Below are 15628 nucleotides of genomic sequence, written 5' to 3' on the forward strand. Positions count from 1 at the left end.
AGTGCTGCTGAGACAGACCCAAGGGTGATTCCGGCAGCAGGGCGACGAGAGGGGAAGAGAAATCGGACCGGGAACAGCAGCTGAAGGCAGCCCGGGAGATGGAGCAGGGACACAGGGGCATGTCGGGAAGGGAGCGGTGATCAAAGGTGGCAGGTGAGGAAGAGGATTACAGAGGCTTACAGCCTCAGCCAGCCCCATCCCTCGCTGCGCCGAGGAAAGCCTCTGGGCCTCTTATTTTTATTTTTTTAAAAGGAAGACAAAGCCATTTGTCGGAGGTGTTGGTTTAGGGCTGAGCCCGGCTGCTGGCTAGGTGAGGGCTGGTAACAGGTTTTGCCCTGCCAGCAACTTCACACTGGAATTTCCCCGCTCAAGTGCTCCCCGCAGACGGGCTCTCTCCGAGCTAGAAGTACTATTCTGCTGCATTCACAGGCAGCAGGTGCAAGCAGGGAGATAAGGACAATTTCCCCCAGCTCTCCTGTCCCTGATCTCCTTCCCTTTGTGCCCTGTCACTGCTCCTGCTGCAGCCCCACTGCACATACCCCCTCTGCTGCGTCCCAGCCCCTCCATCCACGGGAGGGCTAGGAGGGGGGATGAGAGTACGAAATCCTCCCCCCGTTAAAAGAAAGCTCCTCAGAACAATCCATGCAGGCATGTGAACTTCTGGGCTCCTGGTGACCTTCAGACAGAAAGCAGCCCTCCTCTGCAGCAGCGGGGCCGCAGCACCGCGCTTCAACAGCGTCCTGGCTACAGCAGCAGCTTCGAAGTAAACAGAGTTACCAGGAAACAGCAAATTCCTTCTATGAAAAGGAAGCCGAGGGGGCTGAACGTCTCTGGAGGAAGGGAAAGGTGAAGGCATGGCACCGGCAGGACAGGGCTCCTCTGTGGACCTGCCCCCCGCCTTGCCTTTGAGAGGTCATCCCTCGGCAGCATTAATCCCGTGTTAGCTGGATGCTGCCTGCCCTAACGAACCAGGACGTGTTGGCAGCAGCAGGGAGCGTCAGGGACCTCAAGGCTGGCTCTCCAGGCAGGGTGGGGGGAACCCAACACACACACCCCCCCCCTCCGCCGGTTCCTCCAGACTCCATTTGTGCTTCAAGCCGTCAAAAGAGGAAGCAGCGCCCAGAGCTCTAACATGGTTCCACGGGGACGGCTGCGTCCCACAGCGGGTGCTGGCAGGCAGGGCACCGGTGCCTGGGGACCCGCTCGTCCCTCCCCGCCGCGCCCTGGCTCCTTCACCCGCGGGGCAGCTTTATCACCCGCCGACAACAGCCTCCCTTCCCTCCGCCCGGCGCCTCACGGGCACCAGCCAAACCCCGGCTCACAACGTTCTCCTTCCTGCACGAGTTTTACATCAGGAGGAGTCGGGCGTGCACAGGCACGAGTGCCCAGATCACACCTGGCGTCCTCCACTTCTGCCCCGCATCCCCAGAGACGGTTTGCTGTGGCTCCAGCACCCAGCTCCCACCTACGTACCGTGCTGCTGGTCGTCCCCGTGGTCACCGCCTGCTGGAAATGCGCGGCCAGCCCAGCTTTGTCCTTGCATTGTTCTTTGCACTCCAGGCACCTGAAGCAGCTGTAGTTGGTCTGCTCCGAGCTGTTGCTCAGAGGCAGGATGGGGAGGTCCTGAGCCCCGTTGGCCGTGGCCAAGGTGTCCTGAGCCACGCCAGTCACTTTGCTAGCGGGGAAGGAGGTCACCGAGACCAGGGGGGTGATGTCCGGCTGTCCGATCATTTGATCCAAAGCGATCGGCCTCATGACCAAATGGGAACACTGCATCACCAGCCCTTTGTCCTTGTGCTCCCGCGCGTGGAGGAGCAAACTGCACTTGTTAAAGAAGACGAGGCGTTTGGTGCAGTGGTTGCAGGTTACCTCGATGCGCATGCTTCGCCGGTCGTAGTGGCGAGCCAAGCTCTTCTCCAGGGCGAAGGAGTCCCCGCACTCCAGGCAGCGGTATCCGAAGGGAGGCAGGGTGAGGCTCGCGTCGGCCGGAGGATTCAGGTTGGGTTTGTACGTCGGCAAGAGGTTTTTACTGTTGAGGATCTTGTTAAAGGCTTCCACGAGGCTGGACTGGCTCCTGGAAATGACGGTGCCCGCGATGGTAGGGGAAGGCTTCTGCGGCTGCACCATCACAACCGTGGTGCCGTTGACTTTCTGGTTGGCCGTGGTGGTGATGGTTGTGGTCTGCGTCACGGTGCTGACGTTGGTCCTGGTGTCGGCTTTGGGCAGGGTCTGTGGCACCAGGTTGATGATGTTCTTGGCCACGGCTTTACCCGTCTTGGCCGGCAGCACCACGGATTTTTGCTGAGCCACACTGGCCGCGATCAGCATGGCGCTGCTGGCGTTCTGGATGGTGGAGACGGGCAGGACAGTGCCTTTGAGCTTGGTGCCATTGCCAAGCTGAACACTGACAATTTTCGGCCCCTCAATGTTTTTCAAGGGGCTGGAGAGCTCCATTTTCTCCTTGGGCACCTCCAGCGCGATCCCTTCCTCTTTCTCTGCCAGCGCTGAGAAGCTGACACCCTCGAGAGAAGTCTCCTGGGAGCTCTGCTCGGCCGAGCCCTTGGTGGAGCCTGGCTCTGAATCCGAGGAGACCCTGGTCACTGTCCGGGTGATGCTGCCACAAGATGTTTTGATGGTTTTAATCCGCACTTTCAGGGGCCGTGAGGAATTGGAAGAAGGGGAATCATTGTTGTTTTCTTCTTCCTCCTCCTCTTCTTCAGCACTGGACATACTCTGTGGACTTCCCATCGACTTCTCCAGCATTTCTTGCTCTTCCTTGAGGGTGATGTTGTCCAGCTGCTTTGGAGAAGTGGGGAGCCTGGGGCTTTGTACCACCGGTGAGGAGGCCTTGAAGAACGGCTCCCGGGGGCTGGCAGGCGAGTGTTTCACTTCAGGAAGGTTGCTGGCGCTGCTGTCAAGGTTTGGGTCAGAACCGGGCCAGGACGCGATGGGAGAATCATCTGTGGAGTAGCGAACGGTGACCGATTTCAGGTGCTCCAAGGGACTGTCACCCAAGGCTGCAGCCAGGCCCTTCGGGCTGGCTTCGTGGCCCACCTCCTCCGAGTCAGACTCCTCTTTTTTGATGCAGGGGATGGCAGGAGGGGACCCATTTGCACCCCCTGCCTGGCTTGTTTCAAAGGACTGCGGGAAAGCCGGGGGCAGGTTCTCCGTGCTCTCTCCCATGGGCTCTTTGCAGTCCAGCGACGGGGTGGGGGATGGGGAGAGGGAGGGCACAGCGAGGGACTTCTCCTTCGGTTTACACTCCCGGGGTCTGTCAATCAGGTTGGCAGCGTTGTCTTCGTTGGGATCGGGGCTAAAATGGGAAAAGATATCCAGGGGTTTGGGGCCTTTTTCCTTCACCCAACACTCCCCGTTGGAGGATGCCACAGCTTCCACAGACCTGGAGGTGGGGGACCTGGGCATCTCAGCGGCCCCAAAACCATTCTGCAGCAAGCGGGGCCCAATGACGTGCCCATCTTTACCGCGCCCATCCAGGGCATCAAGCTGCTCGGGGCAGACGGTGTTCTTCACAATCACGCTGACAGCAGTGATGTCTGTGTGTGGGAGGACGTGGTCAGGGGGTCCTGGCTCCCCGGGGACTTGCTTGATGTGAGCGTCAGCTTCCTCGTGGCCGGAATGGATGGCCTCGTTTGTGTCGATGTCAGGAATATCGAAAGCTGCCAGAAGGTCATCAAAATCTGGAGTTTTCATGTCACCCATGGTGGGGAATGTGGCAGAATCTGCAACAGAACAAGGAGAGGAGCATTAGCATCGTGACTCAGGCACACAGACAAAGCCAGCAGAGACACGGATGGGAACTTGCTCCTCCTGAGCCCTACTCCAAGCACAAAATCCCCACGCAGCCTTCCCTTTGAACCCCAGCCTTGAGCCCCTCGGGCAAATCGCAACAATTCTCAGCCTTTTTTGCTGCGTTTGTCTGCACATCCTTTTTTGACTCCCAGCCAGGACAGCAGAAAGTTCAGAAGGATCCCAGCACCCTGGGAGAGACGTCTGAGCCCGTGGGATGCAGCCTGGCAAGGAGCACCGCTCCGAGGCCGGAGCAACTCCCCACTACGTACAAGCTGAGGGAGGGCAACAGCTCCTTTGCGGAGGATCGGCGGGCAGACTCAAGTCGGGATCAGAGAACTGCAGAAAGAGCAAATGCCTCACATGGGGAACGCGCCGTGGGGGACACCCAGCATGACGCAGGAACCGTCCTTCCCCGGCGCAGCAGCAAGGCCGTCCCAAGGCTACCCCGCAAGGCCGCGGCTCACGAGGAAGGCGTCTGGAAGGTAAAAGCCGGCTCAAATAAGAGACCTCAGACACAAGGGCTGTGGAGCAAAGGATGAAGAAACAGGGGAGGCTGAGGAGAGACATGGCAACAGGTTTCAAAACATGGCTGTGGCAGAGACAAAGGGAATAATGTTCCCCCTGTCACTGCAGGCTGGGTAAGAAATCCCAGGATTAAGCTGCAGCCAGGGGATGTGGCTTAGACAGCAGGAAAGACTGATTTATAAGGATAACCAGGCAAAGGAGGCAGGAGGACAGGGGTGCTGCGGAGCAGCTGGGCGCGCGTCTGTCCAGGGGAGCCGACCTGCTGGGAGGGGACGGGGGTCTCAGAGACGGTGTCGGGGTACACCATCCTCAGGCTTTCTGCTCTTAGCGTGGAGGACAGATGGTTGCTCCTAACATCGCTGGGCAAAAGCAAACAAAAAAAGAAGAGAAACGTTTATCTCGAAGGCTGTGAAGGGTGAACGCAAACACCCTGCAGCCCCGTGGCGAGCCGGCCCTTGCGGTCGCCTCTATCCCCAGCTCCCGGCGCTGCCTCTCAGCTGCCGCAGATGAAGCCAAGGCTGCTGGAGCACCCACCGCCCGTCTGCCGTCACCCTGCCCTTGCCCTGCCTCGCCGCTGCAGGGTGGCAGGGCAGCAGGGCACCACGCTGCTCCTCTCCTCAGACAGCACAGCTCACGCGCCCGGGGAATGGCCGCAGCTTACGGCTTCCGAGGAGACCCGCCGCCCGCCCGGCTGTCCCGGCGATGGGAGGGAGAGGCCCCGGCAGAATCCACCGGCGGTCCCTTGCCACGAGAGTAGACAAGGACGACACACAGCGTGGATAAATCTGCTTTTTACAAAAGGCAGGGATTCCCTCCCGGGAAGTTCGGTTTCAAACCCACCAGTGCCAGTGGGGAAATTTAGCCTGCATGGCCGGCACCCCCACAACCCACTGCTGGAAGCCCTCGATCTCGCCACCATTTATGCCAGAAACAAGTCACAGCTCTGAAACCTGCCAAACCACCAACAGGCAAAAAAAAAAAACCTGCAGCGTTTGTCTCAACAGATTAGCCAGAGCATCCTCCCGGCTGGCGGCACCTTACAGACACCTTCAGCTGTCACATCTCTGGGTCACAGCATCCATCCCCTTGTCCTACCAGTCCCTGCGGAGGGGAGCGGTTCAGTCCCTGCTGCTGGAGCCCTCCATGCTGCAAACACACCGCTGTGATATAGAAGACTGAATCATTTCCTCGGTCCTGTCCACTTATTTGTGAGGAGTGGGATGGATGGGTGGGTTCTTGCCGTCTTGGCACCGGCCAAACAGGCAGCAGCACTAACGAAGCCAGCTTCCACCTCTCGTCTAATCAGGGATGAACACAGGCTGGCCTTCCTCCTGCAGGAACAGCTTCTCTCCTCAGACACGTCCCTGTATGAGCCTCAAGCCGTGGAGGCCACATCACGCTCACCCCCATCCCTACACAAACCAGAGCAGCCAGTTCAGCGCTGAGGCTCCATCTCACCTCGGTGTAACGCTCCAGCTCCAGCTGGTTGCAGAGAGGCTTTTGCTGATGGCTGCAGAATCCCTGGGAGAGGGCACCGTGTCACAGGCCAGAAAAGCATTCCTTCCACGCTGGCGCTGCTCAGGGGAAGGGCTGCATCCTTGGAAGTGTTCCTCTCAGCCTCCACGGCGATCTCCATTTTGGAGACCGCACCGTGTACACGGAGGGCCAGACATGCTGCGGTGGCAGAGAACGCCAGCCTGTGGCATTCTCCCCTTCCCAGACTGGAGGTGGTGGAGGAAACGAGCAGAGCTGGTGCCTGTCCCAGTTTCAGCTAGGAAACCGTGACAGTGCCCATCACCTCCAGGGCAGCATCTGGCCTCAGGGAAGCAGCAGGTCCCACCAGCCTCCTTCCCTGGAGGTGAGCAGCAGGGACCAAGCTCCACTCCGCTTGTGTCTGAAGCAAAAACCACCCACTTCCTCGTGCAGCTGCAAGTCTCCCAACCAGCCGTCACCCTCCTCCAACGTGAGTACCTGGTGACAAAGCAGCGTGGAGGCCAAACGGGGTTGAGAGACAGCCTCCGGACTGCTCTCACCTGTGGTTCGGTCTCCTTTTTGTACCTGGTAAACCCCCCTATATGCCCAATTCAGCTATACTCGGGCTTAGCAGGGTTGTAGAGACGCTGGTGGTTTTTCTGAGAGAAAGCTTAGTAAGGAGGCTTAGTCTAGCTTTATTTTTAACTCTCACCGTAGGTCACCCCAAGGGGATCTCCACTGGGTGCAGCGCAGGGTCTGTGGGCCACCAAGGAATCTGCTCCTCCAGAATGACACTGACATTAAAAATGCAAGCGGGTGACTTTCTACCGGCATCGCCTCTGCTGTGCCCCAGCTGCGGACCCACAGGTCCTGCCGCGGCACCGCGGGGTAAGAAGTTCACAGGGCGAGCGCTCGCTGGCGCTTAAATCTCCGCTAAAAGCCGAAGTCTTAAATCTCCACTAAAAGACGGAACGGGCAGCTCTGTGGGGCAAGAGTAGTATTTCTTGCCTGCAAAAGCACAAGGGATTTGACACTGGAACAAGCCAGTGGGAGACAAGAAAAGGGCGACCTCGGAGGAAGGCATCCACGCCACGAAATGGAAAACCACGGACACAAAGAGCAGAGCCACCTTCTAGCCAGGGATGTTCCTGTGAGAGCAGAGCAGCCACTGCGGGACACCAAGGATGCTACGGCACAGGCTGCACCAGCCAGGCAGCGGAGGGGACTCCGTTAGCCACGGGAAGATCATCTTTGCAAGGCTCAAATACACAGGGATAAGGTCTTGAAGAGCACAAGTGGAATTTTGCTTCTTAATCTCCCCATAAACATCTGGGGGTTTTAACCAGATGTTCTAGTCCACTTTGGGAGGAAAAACATGCATTTGGGGGGAAGAGACTGTCCCTACCACAGGGTTGATGACCTAGATCCCAAACAGCAAAACGAGCCTTTCCTGCCTGCATGTGCCCCCCCAGACCTCGCTCTGCCCAGCAGGCCACCGGTCCGTGCTGCTAAACACCTCCCAGCACCGGCTCTGGGGAAGCAGACTCGTTTTCTGGGAGATTTCACCAAGTTCATTCCACTTTCTAAAACCAGTTTTCACCACAGGCTCTCCAGGCGAGGCAGGCCCTCGGCCATGACCTCAGCAGAGGCAAGCCGTTGGTGAGAGGACCAGAAGGAAAAGCACCAGGCTTTAAAATACTGCAGCGGGGGGAGATACCGAACGCTCCGCTCCTCTTCCAGCACTGCCATCTGGCTCTTTAGCACAGGATCTCTGCTGAGAACGGTGTGACACAAGGACATTTGTTTTTCAAATGACTGTTCTAATCACCGTTTAGCAGGATACAAATATTTACAGTAAAGCAGAGAGAAGCAGGTTGACTACGCTGGGAAAAGATTCCCAAGAAGAAAAGAGGCGACTTGAGGGAAATCCTCCTCTACCCAGCACGGAGGGAAGAATGCCGGCTCTGTCCCCAGAGTGGCTTTGGGTCAGCGAGCTGAGCAGAGCCTGGAGGCTGGGGGTGATGGTGGATCCATCTTCAGGCTCAGTATTGCTTTCTCCCGTGCCAGGGGATGGCTGAGAAGCAGCCTGGAGGAGCCAGCCTGGCTGCACCCCCAGCAAGCACCTCCTGCAAGGCACGTATCCCCACCACACCCCCCCAGAGAAAAAGACCAGGGCTAAAACCACAACGCTGCTGCGAGGAGCTTCTCTCCTGGACAAGGATGCACAAGCACACGCCGACAGGAAGGTGAACCTCCGCTGGGCTGAGCGGAGCCCAGAGATCCTGGCACAAAGAGGTCGCTCCCACCTCTGCAGCATCACCACCGGCTCCTCTCGCCACTGACTATGGGAAAGGGAGTGCTCCCGTGTGCTAATGCCACCGAGGACCTGCCTGGTGCTCCACCTGGATTATTGCTTTTATTTTGTGCTCAAGTCCTGCTCTGCCATGAACATTTAATCATTTTTATCAGGGTTTCTGACAGGGAACGAAGGAACCCACAGCATCCGATTTCTCTGGGCTCACAGATGGGTTTTAAATATATCCCACTGGTGTTTTTAAGTGTATCTTTCAATTACTTCCTTCCCAGCCCCACACTAAAAAGTTTCTGGCCTTTCTTGCCTTTTAAACACCTTACCACTGTCTTGGCCAACCACCTCCTCCTTTTAAAACCAAAGCTCATTACAGATCCTCTGCCTCTTTTTTTGAAAGCTCACAGCTCTGAAACAGGAATGAAGTCATTTACGAACCGTTCATCGCTTCCATGCTCTCAGAGACGCTCTTCAACTAATGGCTTCCCACAAAAGGGAGGCTCCTCCTCGCAGGAGTCCCTGCACAGGACCGATTACACCAGTGTTTCTCCTTGTTTGGTGTTAATGGGAAGGTCTCTGCGCCGGAAGGGTTTGTTGTTGTTCCCGGAGATCCTAAGATCCCCCCAGTTCTGTGCCTCCGATGAAGGGGAGAGTCATGGCCTTGAGTCAGTAACTCCTATCAAAAAGGAGACAGCCGAGATGGGAAGAGCCCAGCTCCCCCTCGAACTCTACCAGGCTGACATGGGGAGCTATTCTGGTAGCTCAAAACACAACTCTTTTCTTAGGCAAAAGAACTATTTTCTTAGGTGAAACAAAGCCAACGAGGGGGGAAGGGAAGGGTATTTTGAACCTTACTGGCTAAGCAGTGTTAACTATCTTGCCTCACAGAAAAATAAGAACTTACAACAAGCATCAGCTCCACACAGAAGCAGCTCTCCGAGGACAGCGGGGTCCCACCACACACAAGCTGCCCCTCCGCGGGCTGGCAGGACCCCCACAGTCGCGTGGCTCAGAGCCAGTCTGATCGTCCCTCAGCATGGTGGTCAGCAGTCCCCTGCCTTCACAGCTTGGGATACCACGGCACAGGGGAGAGAAGGAGTCAGAGATCCAAACCCATCTGCGGAAAAGATCCCTAAACCCTCTCTGGATGCGACAGGGAGCAGCTGCAGACCAGAAGGCTGCCAAACTCGTTCGCCAGCCTGCCCCGAATATCACAGCCCCGCTCTGAATCAGAGGCCAGACAACTCCACGCCTGGAAGTCCCCGCTCCGCAATCCTGCCTACAACCGAAAACACATCAAATTACGTGGGGCGCAGGATCACCCCAAAGAGCACCCGACAGACGGTGACCCTGATGAGGAGCAGAAGGCAGGGCCGTGTCCGGCTGGCAGCGCGCGGAGCAGGGCCACACCTCGCAGCCGGCACCGCCGGCCGGGAGATGGCACGTGGGGTCTGAGCCACGTGCCGCTCGGGAGCGGGACACGTCGCGGGATCAGCGAGGAGGCTGAGCTGGGTAACCCAAATCCCTGGCTGGAGAAGGAAGTCAGTGCAGGCCGACGAGTCTGACACCACGGAGCTACTGGCGTCCCCTTTCCACCCCTTGCACCCCAACCGTGCCGCCGACCCAGCTGCCTCGTGCCATCGAGGTAGGTGACTCCTAAGGTCAAGAACGCCAGGCGTCACTTCTCCACGAGTCACCCCCAGCTTACACGGGGCTTTGAACTGAAATCATCAATGTTATGCTAAAACCAGCCCTTCCTCCAGCAAAGCACAAGGCGGGCCCAGAGCTGAAAGCAGGGCAGCCACAGCCCGTTATTTGCATAATGAATATATACACACACAAACGCCAGCTAAAGCAAGTCAAACCAATAACCACCAGGCTTTCAGTTTCAAGCAGGGGACAGTTTCGCATCAGTCTCCTGTTCACAAAACCATCCCAGTGTCCAGGGCGGCCACCCAGACTCCAGACACAGAGGCAGGATACAGCCCTGGCAGCACAGCTTTGCTCTGGGGTCAGCCCACAGGACATCAGCTGAGCGCAGGGACTGCAATCGGCAGCCCAGCACACTTACTCAACAAGCACTGGTACCTGGGATGCAGCGGTGCCTGGCTGCAACGCAGCGGGGACGCACTTTGGCTGGTCCCTGGCAGGAAGAGGAAGCAATTCTGCTAACGCCGCTGCGAGGTTCAGGTTTCTGCCTTTCAGGAGAGCAGGATGCTGTGCGAGAGGCAGGTCCTGGGCTACTGCCCTCCAGGGCACAGCAAAGACAGCAAAAATCCACAAGCTTTGGAAGAACCACCATGAAGAAAGGGAGATGCCGTTTGCCAGGTCTGGATCCACAGACCTGCAGCTCCAAGCCTGGAGCAACCCAAGCATCTCTCCACCAAGTCCACCCGTGTGGGAGCCCAGGTGTTTCCCACCAGCAATTATCCCCCCAGAGAGACTGTCACAGGTGAGGCCCAGACAAATTAAAGCCGAGCTCATTTAAGCAACACAGAAAAGCTGGCCCAGGGCTCACACCGGCCCCATGGCGGCCCCTGAATCTCTCTGGCTGAGGGGGACCACTGCAAGCCCCCCAGAAGGTAACAAGGCTCACAGCTGAAATAATAAGACAGTGAGTAACTGCTGAAACACAACTGTCATTTTTTACAGCTCATTTGCTTCTTTAGTCTACCATGAAAAGATAAAATGTTGTTAAAAATCCCTCCCTCGGCCATGCCTCCCTTAAAAGAAAAGCTTATTTGCTCGTTGGGGGGGTTGCCCAGCTCCCTGCTTCAGAAGGACGCAGCCACCAAAGCTGGCACAGCACGTGTGGAGACAAGGCTGCTCTCCTTTCCCCAGGCTCCTCCTGCTTAAAGCCCCCCAAAACGTGCCCACGCCGCTCGTGCTGTCAGCTCGCACACCTGCCCACCCATTGCCGCCCCACATCCTCCTCCATGTGCCGCACCAGAGACAATTCTCCATTCCCACACCATGTTCCCACGCCGCTCCCGTGCCGGGTCGCGTTAAAACATATTCAAGGGATCCTGCCCTCGCAAACCATCCGGCTGTGCCCACCACGCAGCCCTTAAAACGCTCACGGCGTTTTGGAGATCCGCGTTCTGATCCAAGCTGTAGCCACGCCAGCCCTCGTGGGCAAGGGGCTCTGAAATGCCGCCCAGCCCTGAGCCTGGCAGGGGCTCCGAGGACCCCAGATGCCCAGAGCACCCAGGGGGCTTCCTTCCCTTCACCCATTTTTGGTGTGGCACTGTCTGCAGAAGCAGCAGACCCCCGGCCGCTGAGCCCGGCCCACCGGGGCCCACGCCGGAGCAGTTCAGACAAAAGAGGCCGAACGCTGGGACTATTTCAAGGGCTTGCTATTTTTAAAAGCTGCTTTTCCTGTTTCCCTTCCTGACCCTCGCCAGGACTTGCTGCCCGCCAGCAAGTTTGCACCAAAACAACGAGAAAAATTACCCTGCCAAACCCAACTCTGGAGGAAAGTTCAGCCGAGTCTATCCCACCGTGCCACCCTCCTGCATCCCGGCGTCCAGGGGGGCATCCAGGGGGGCTGCGGCCGTGTCCGAGGCCAGCGGGAACGGCTGCGCTCCCAGCGCCACGTGACAGGCGGGATTAGCTTCCGAGGCACAGAGGAAACCTTTGACAAAGCCTGTCCCCGTGCTGCTGCTCCCAGGCCTCGAGCTGGTGGCTTCCCTTGGGCTGCCAGCGCCGAGGGAGCCCTGGAGAAAAACAAATCTCCACCTCGGGTATCTGCAAAACACAAAATAATGAGGACAGGATCACCTGGTCGGCGGGGAGCTGTGCGGATCGCCGGCTCTCTTCTCCTCCCGGGGCTCTGGGAGCTATTTTAAAACTGATCCCCTGCTAAAAAGCCCCAGCCTTTGTGCAGAGGAGACGTCACCGGTGAGAACAACTGTTTTTAATGAGCCGAACGAGCGCTGGGTGTTATACAATCTCACTCCCTGGTGGAGACCTGGCAGGCAAGGGGCAAATTCCCCCAGCAACAAATTTGTAGCACCTGGCACAGCTTTTCTCCATTTCAGTGGCTCTTTTGCTCTCCAAATCCTCCCCAGCCCCCTGTTACTGGCAACTGGTGGAGAGGAGGGAAGAAAAGCCGGCGGTAGCCCTGCACTCGGTTATTTATGCAGCGGCCAGCGTTCATCTGTTCCCCTTCCCTTCTCTCCAGGGGCAACTCCCACGGAACAGCCGCATTAATGGTTGATGCAGCTCGCAGCTGGTGCCAGGGAGGGCCAGCATCTGCCCCAGCACGGATAAAGCCACGGCGCTGCAGCCCTGCAACTTGTCAAAGAAAGTTACAGCCGGGAGCAGAGCCCAGAGCGCTGCAGAGACGCTGCCCGGATTTTGTGGTCAAGAGATTGTGTGAGATAAAACGCACAGCTTGCCTTTGTTTTGGGACTGCGAGTGTAGTTTTGACAGGTTTTGCACAAGTTGGTACGAGCAGCCATGGCTTTGTAGCAGAAAGCCACTGTAAAATGAGTGGGCTTTGTTTGGGTGGTTTAATTTCTCACTGCAACATGGACAGTGCCCTGCTCCAAAACAGGCAACTCCAAAAAGAAAAATTTCCTGGAAGCATCCAGACAGAGCTCTTTTCCACAGCAGGAAGCTGAAACCAACTTGGTATTTTTCAGGTGACATAGAACAGTGTCATTTCACTGTCCATATTGAGGAAAGGCCAAAAAGTAAACAAGATTTCAGAGATGAAAGGACTTTCAGAGACATTATTAGTCTGACACCAAGCTATTAAGGAACGACCCGGAAAGATTGCTTGCTCGGAAAACACAGGCTGTGCTGCTGTCAGCCCAGCAGAAAACCATACATGGGACTTGCCAGAGGACTTTGTTTTTCTCTCCATCTCCAAACAGCACTTATCTCTTAAGTGAGATCTGGCGTACAGGTAACGTCCCAACGAGCTCGCACTCTGGACGAAGCTGGGGTTTAGCCCGTCGCATGTGAGGAAACTCAGGCATGGGGTGATGTGAATGCAACGGAGCCGGAGCAGCACCCAGCCCAGGCCCATCTTCCATCACATCAGGACTCGTTCTGCCACCAAGGGATCCCACCCAGCCAAAACCCCGTACCTGTTGGAGCTACATCCTTCCCCTCTCCGCTTTCTTCGCTTCTGCGTAGGCCCCTCCTGGGCCGGCTGCTCTGGGAACCACCTTCTGGTATCTACAGCATGGTGCCAGACAGATCCTCCAACTTCAACATTCGTTAGCCGCCCCTCACTACTTTCCAGAACTATAATTAGTTTTGCTAATATAAAAGGCAGAAGAGATTCAGCCAAGCTTCAGAAGAGATAACACAGGTCAGAAGAGAAACAAAGGTTAACATTAAGAATGGCTCTTGCACATTAAAAGTCCTTATTTAACTCCATGTCCATGGATCCAAAATTAAAATCTGTGAGTCCACGGATAAGGAATTAAATCTCCCACACCCCCTTTTCTCCTCTTTATCAGGGAGGAAATACTACCTCCTGCTTTTGGGGATGAAGGAAGCAGGCAGAGGAGAAGCATCAAGGGCAGCACAGCAACCTGGGGAACAGCCTGTGCAGGGAACTGGCACCCCCACGTCCCCAGCTACCAGGGGGTTTCCACCCCTGGCAGCCCCTGCTCGTGCGCATCCCTCATACTTGTCCCACGCCTTTCCACCCCTTCCCACGCAGCATTTACACCTCAAGCGATCCACAAGGTCCCCTCGCCATCACTCCAGCGACACGCCCTGGCTCCCACTCGCATCCACTTGCTCCGTAACCGTAGTCCAAACCCGCAGAGCCCATTTCCAAATCACAGCACCCAACCCCTTGCCAGCACACGAGATTTCTCTCTCTGCCTCCTGATCTCCTAAGAATTTGCTTATCTAGCAAGCCTTTAGCGGCACAATTTGCAAACGCTGTCCCCACTGCGCTTCCGGAGAGGCAGCTGCTGTGCCAGGGACCCGAGCCCAGTACTGACCTGATGGGAAGGAGCTTCTGGATGGAGCGGAGAGGGAGGAAAAGAGGGAAAAAAAGGGGGGGGGAAGGGACAGAGAATGGTCTCAGGTTTCACGTGTAGGAGAGGGGGAAAATGATAGAAAGGCAGGCTGGTTAAACAAGAACCAGCAACATGTCCTACTCCCAGCATGACATCATGAGGTCAGGGCTCAGCAGGGATGGCTGCAGTGGGAGGGGAGGTTCAGAGGGAGGGGGAAAGAAAAAAAAAATAAAAAAAAGAGAGAGAGAAATAAATAAAATAACCCAGCACCAAACTCCTCTGAGCCTCTGGCACTGGGGCAGGGTGGCTCTGGGTTCGGTGATGGTCTAACGGCAACCGCTGCTGGCTCTGCAGGCGGTGGTGATGTGAGCTGGAGGGGTCCCCCCTGCCACCTCGCCCCCCAGCGCCGCGGCTGATGGCCGGAGTGGCCCCCCCTTCCCCTGCCATCTGCCAGCACCGGGATCCAGCAGCTCCACAGCTCGGGCTCCCCGCCGCTGCCATCCGCACAGGCAGGGTGCGGGAGCTGCGGGGAGCAGCAGCGGCGACCGGGGCTCTGCTGACATGAAACCGGGTTTCTCAGCCTCCCCTCCACTTAAAACCCAAAGCAAAACCCTCGATATTCCCAGAGGGGCTCTCCCCATCCCCAGGCACGTGGCCTGGCCCTTTCCAGGCAGCCCTGGGCCAGAGGGGTCTGCAGTTGCTGAAGCAGCAGCCCCTGAGCCTGGTCAGACTTGGATCCACCAGGCAGGGGAAAAGGGAGCAAGAATCCCTCTGCTTCACCGTTTTTAAGATCAGGGCACCCCAAGGATGCTGCAGAGCTTTGAAACCCATCAACAACCACAGGGGAGAAACATTAGAGAGAAAATATTATCCGATGGGGGAGCGCAGAGCACCCCTCCAGTCCCTGTGCAAGACAGAGCAAGGCAAAAGCTGCAGGGTCTCTGGTTTTAGGATTCTTCCAGGTGTTGCAACAGGGGAAAGGTCCACGTCAAACCCCAGAAGCATCCAGAAGCCCGAACCGACCAGTCCCCACCTTCTTCACCGTAACAGGGCTGCTGGAGCTTCAGCAGCTCGGTTAGAAGCAGGCACTGAGGAGGTAAGCTCACGACAAAGCGAGGCAGCGTCTGGGGAGTTTCATAAGCCATCGCCTCCACGGCAAATCCCCCAAGCTCCTCCTGCTCAGAGGGAAACACGCACACAAGACCCGAGCTTCCCGGCTTTGGGAGCTCAGTTTTCCTTTTTCCAGCAGGGAAGCTGCTGTCTGCAGCCTGACATCCAGTGGGACCTAAGGCGAAACCCTCTGACGGGAGCTAGGCTCAAAGCACACGGGAAAAGAGCCCCTAAGGGAGCTCTGAAGACCAGCTCTCCCCAGCTTTCGGAGGCAGCCGAAGGCACCCAACGGCACAAGCAGCAGGGCAGGAACAGGCGCTCCCTCCACACAGCCAGCGGCACGGAGGCATCGGCAGATCCTGCCGGATCGTGGAGAAGTGCCAGGCCCGTTCCTGATGCGGGAGCAAACTTCAGG

At 57.1% G+C, this 15628-nt stretch overlaps 1 protein-coding gene across 5 annotated transcripts in view; it reads right to left on the bottom strand.

Moving 5' to 3' along the window:
- The window catches only part of ZNF687 (zinc finger protein 687), a 30071-nt gene that overhangs the window by 6922 nt on the left and 7521 nt on the right, over positions 1-15628 (bottom strand). Inside the window, exons 1-3 of one of the 5 annotated variants that reach the window (XM_027810257.2) lie at positions 13213-13357; positions 11570-11863; positions 1474-3740 (exon numbers count right to left, since the gene is read on the bottom strand). In XM_027810257.2, the coding sequence (XP_027666058.2) occupies positions 1474-3720 (2247 nt within the window). In that variant the 5' untranslated portion in view covers positions 3721-3740; positions 11570-11863; positions 13213-13357. Of the gene's footprint in view, positions 1-1473; positions 3741-4170; positions 11134-11196; positions 11546-11569; positions 11864-13212; positions 13358-15628 lie in introns of those variants that run through there. The other 4 variants (XM_027810258.2, XM_027810256.2, XM_005442580.4 and 1 more) reach the window with 4 other exon arrangements.

This window comes from Falco cherrug, chromosome 19 (genome assembly GCF_023634085.1).
Source record: "Falco cherrug isolate bFalChe1 chromosome 19, bFalChe1.pri, whole genome shotgun sequence".
Classification (NCBI taxonomy): Eukaryota; Metazoa; Chordata; class Aves; order Falconiformes; family Falconidae; genus Falco; species Falco cherrug.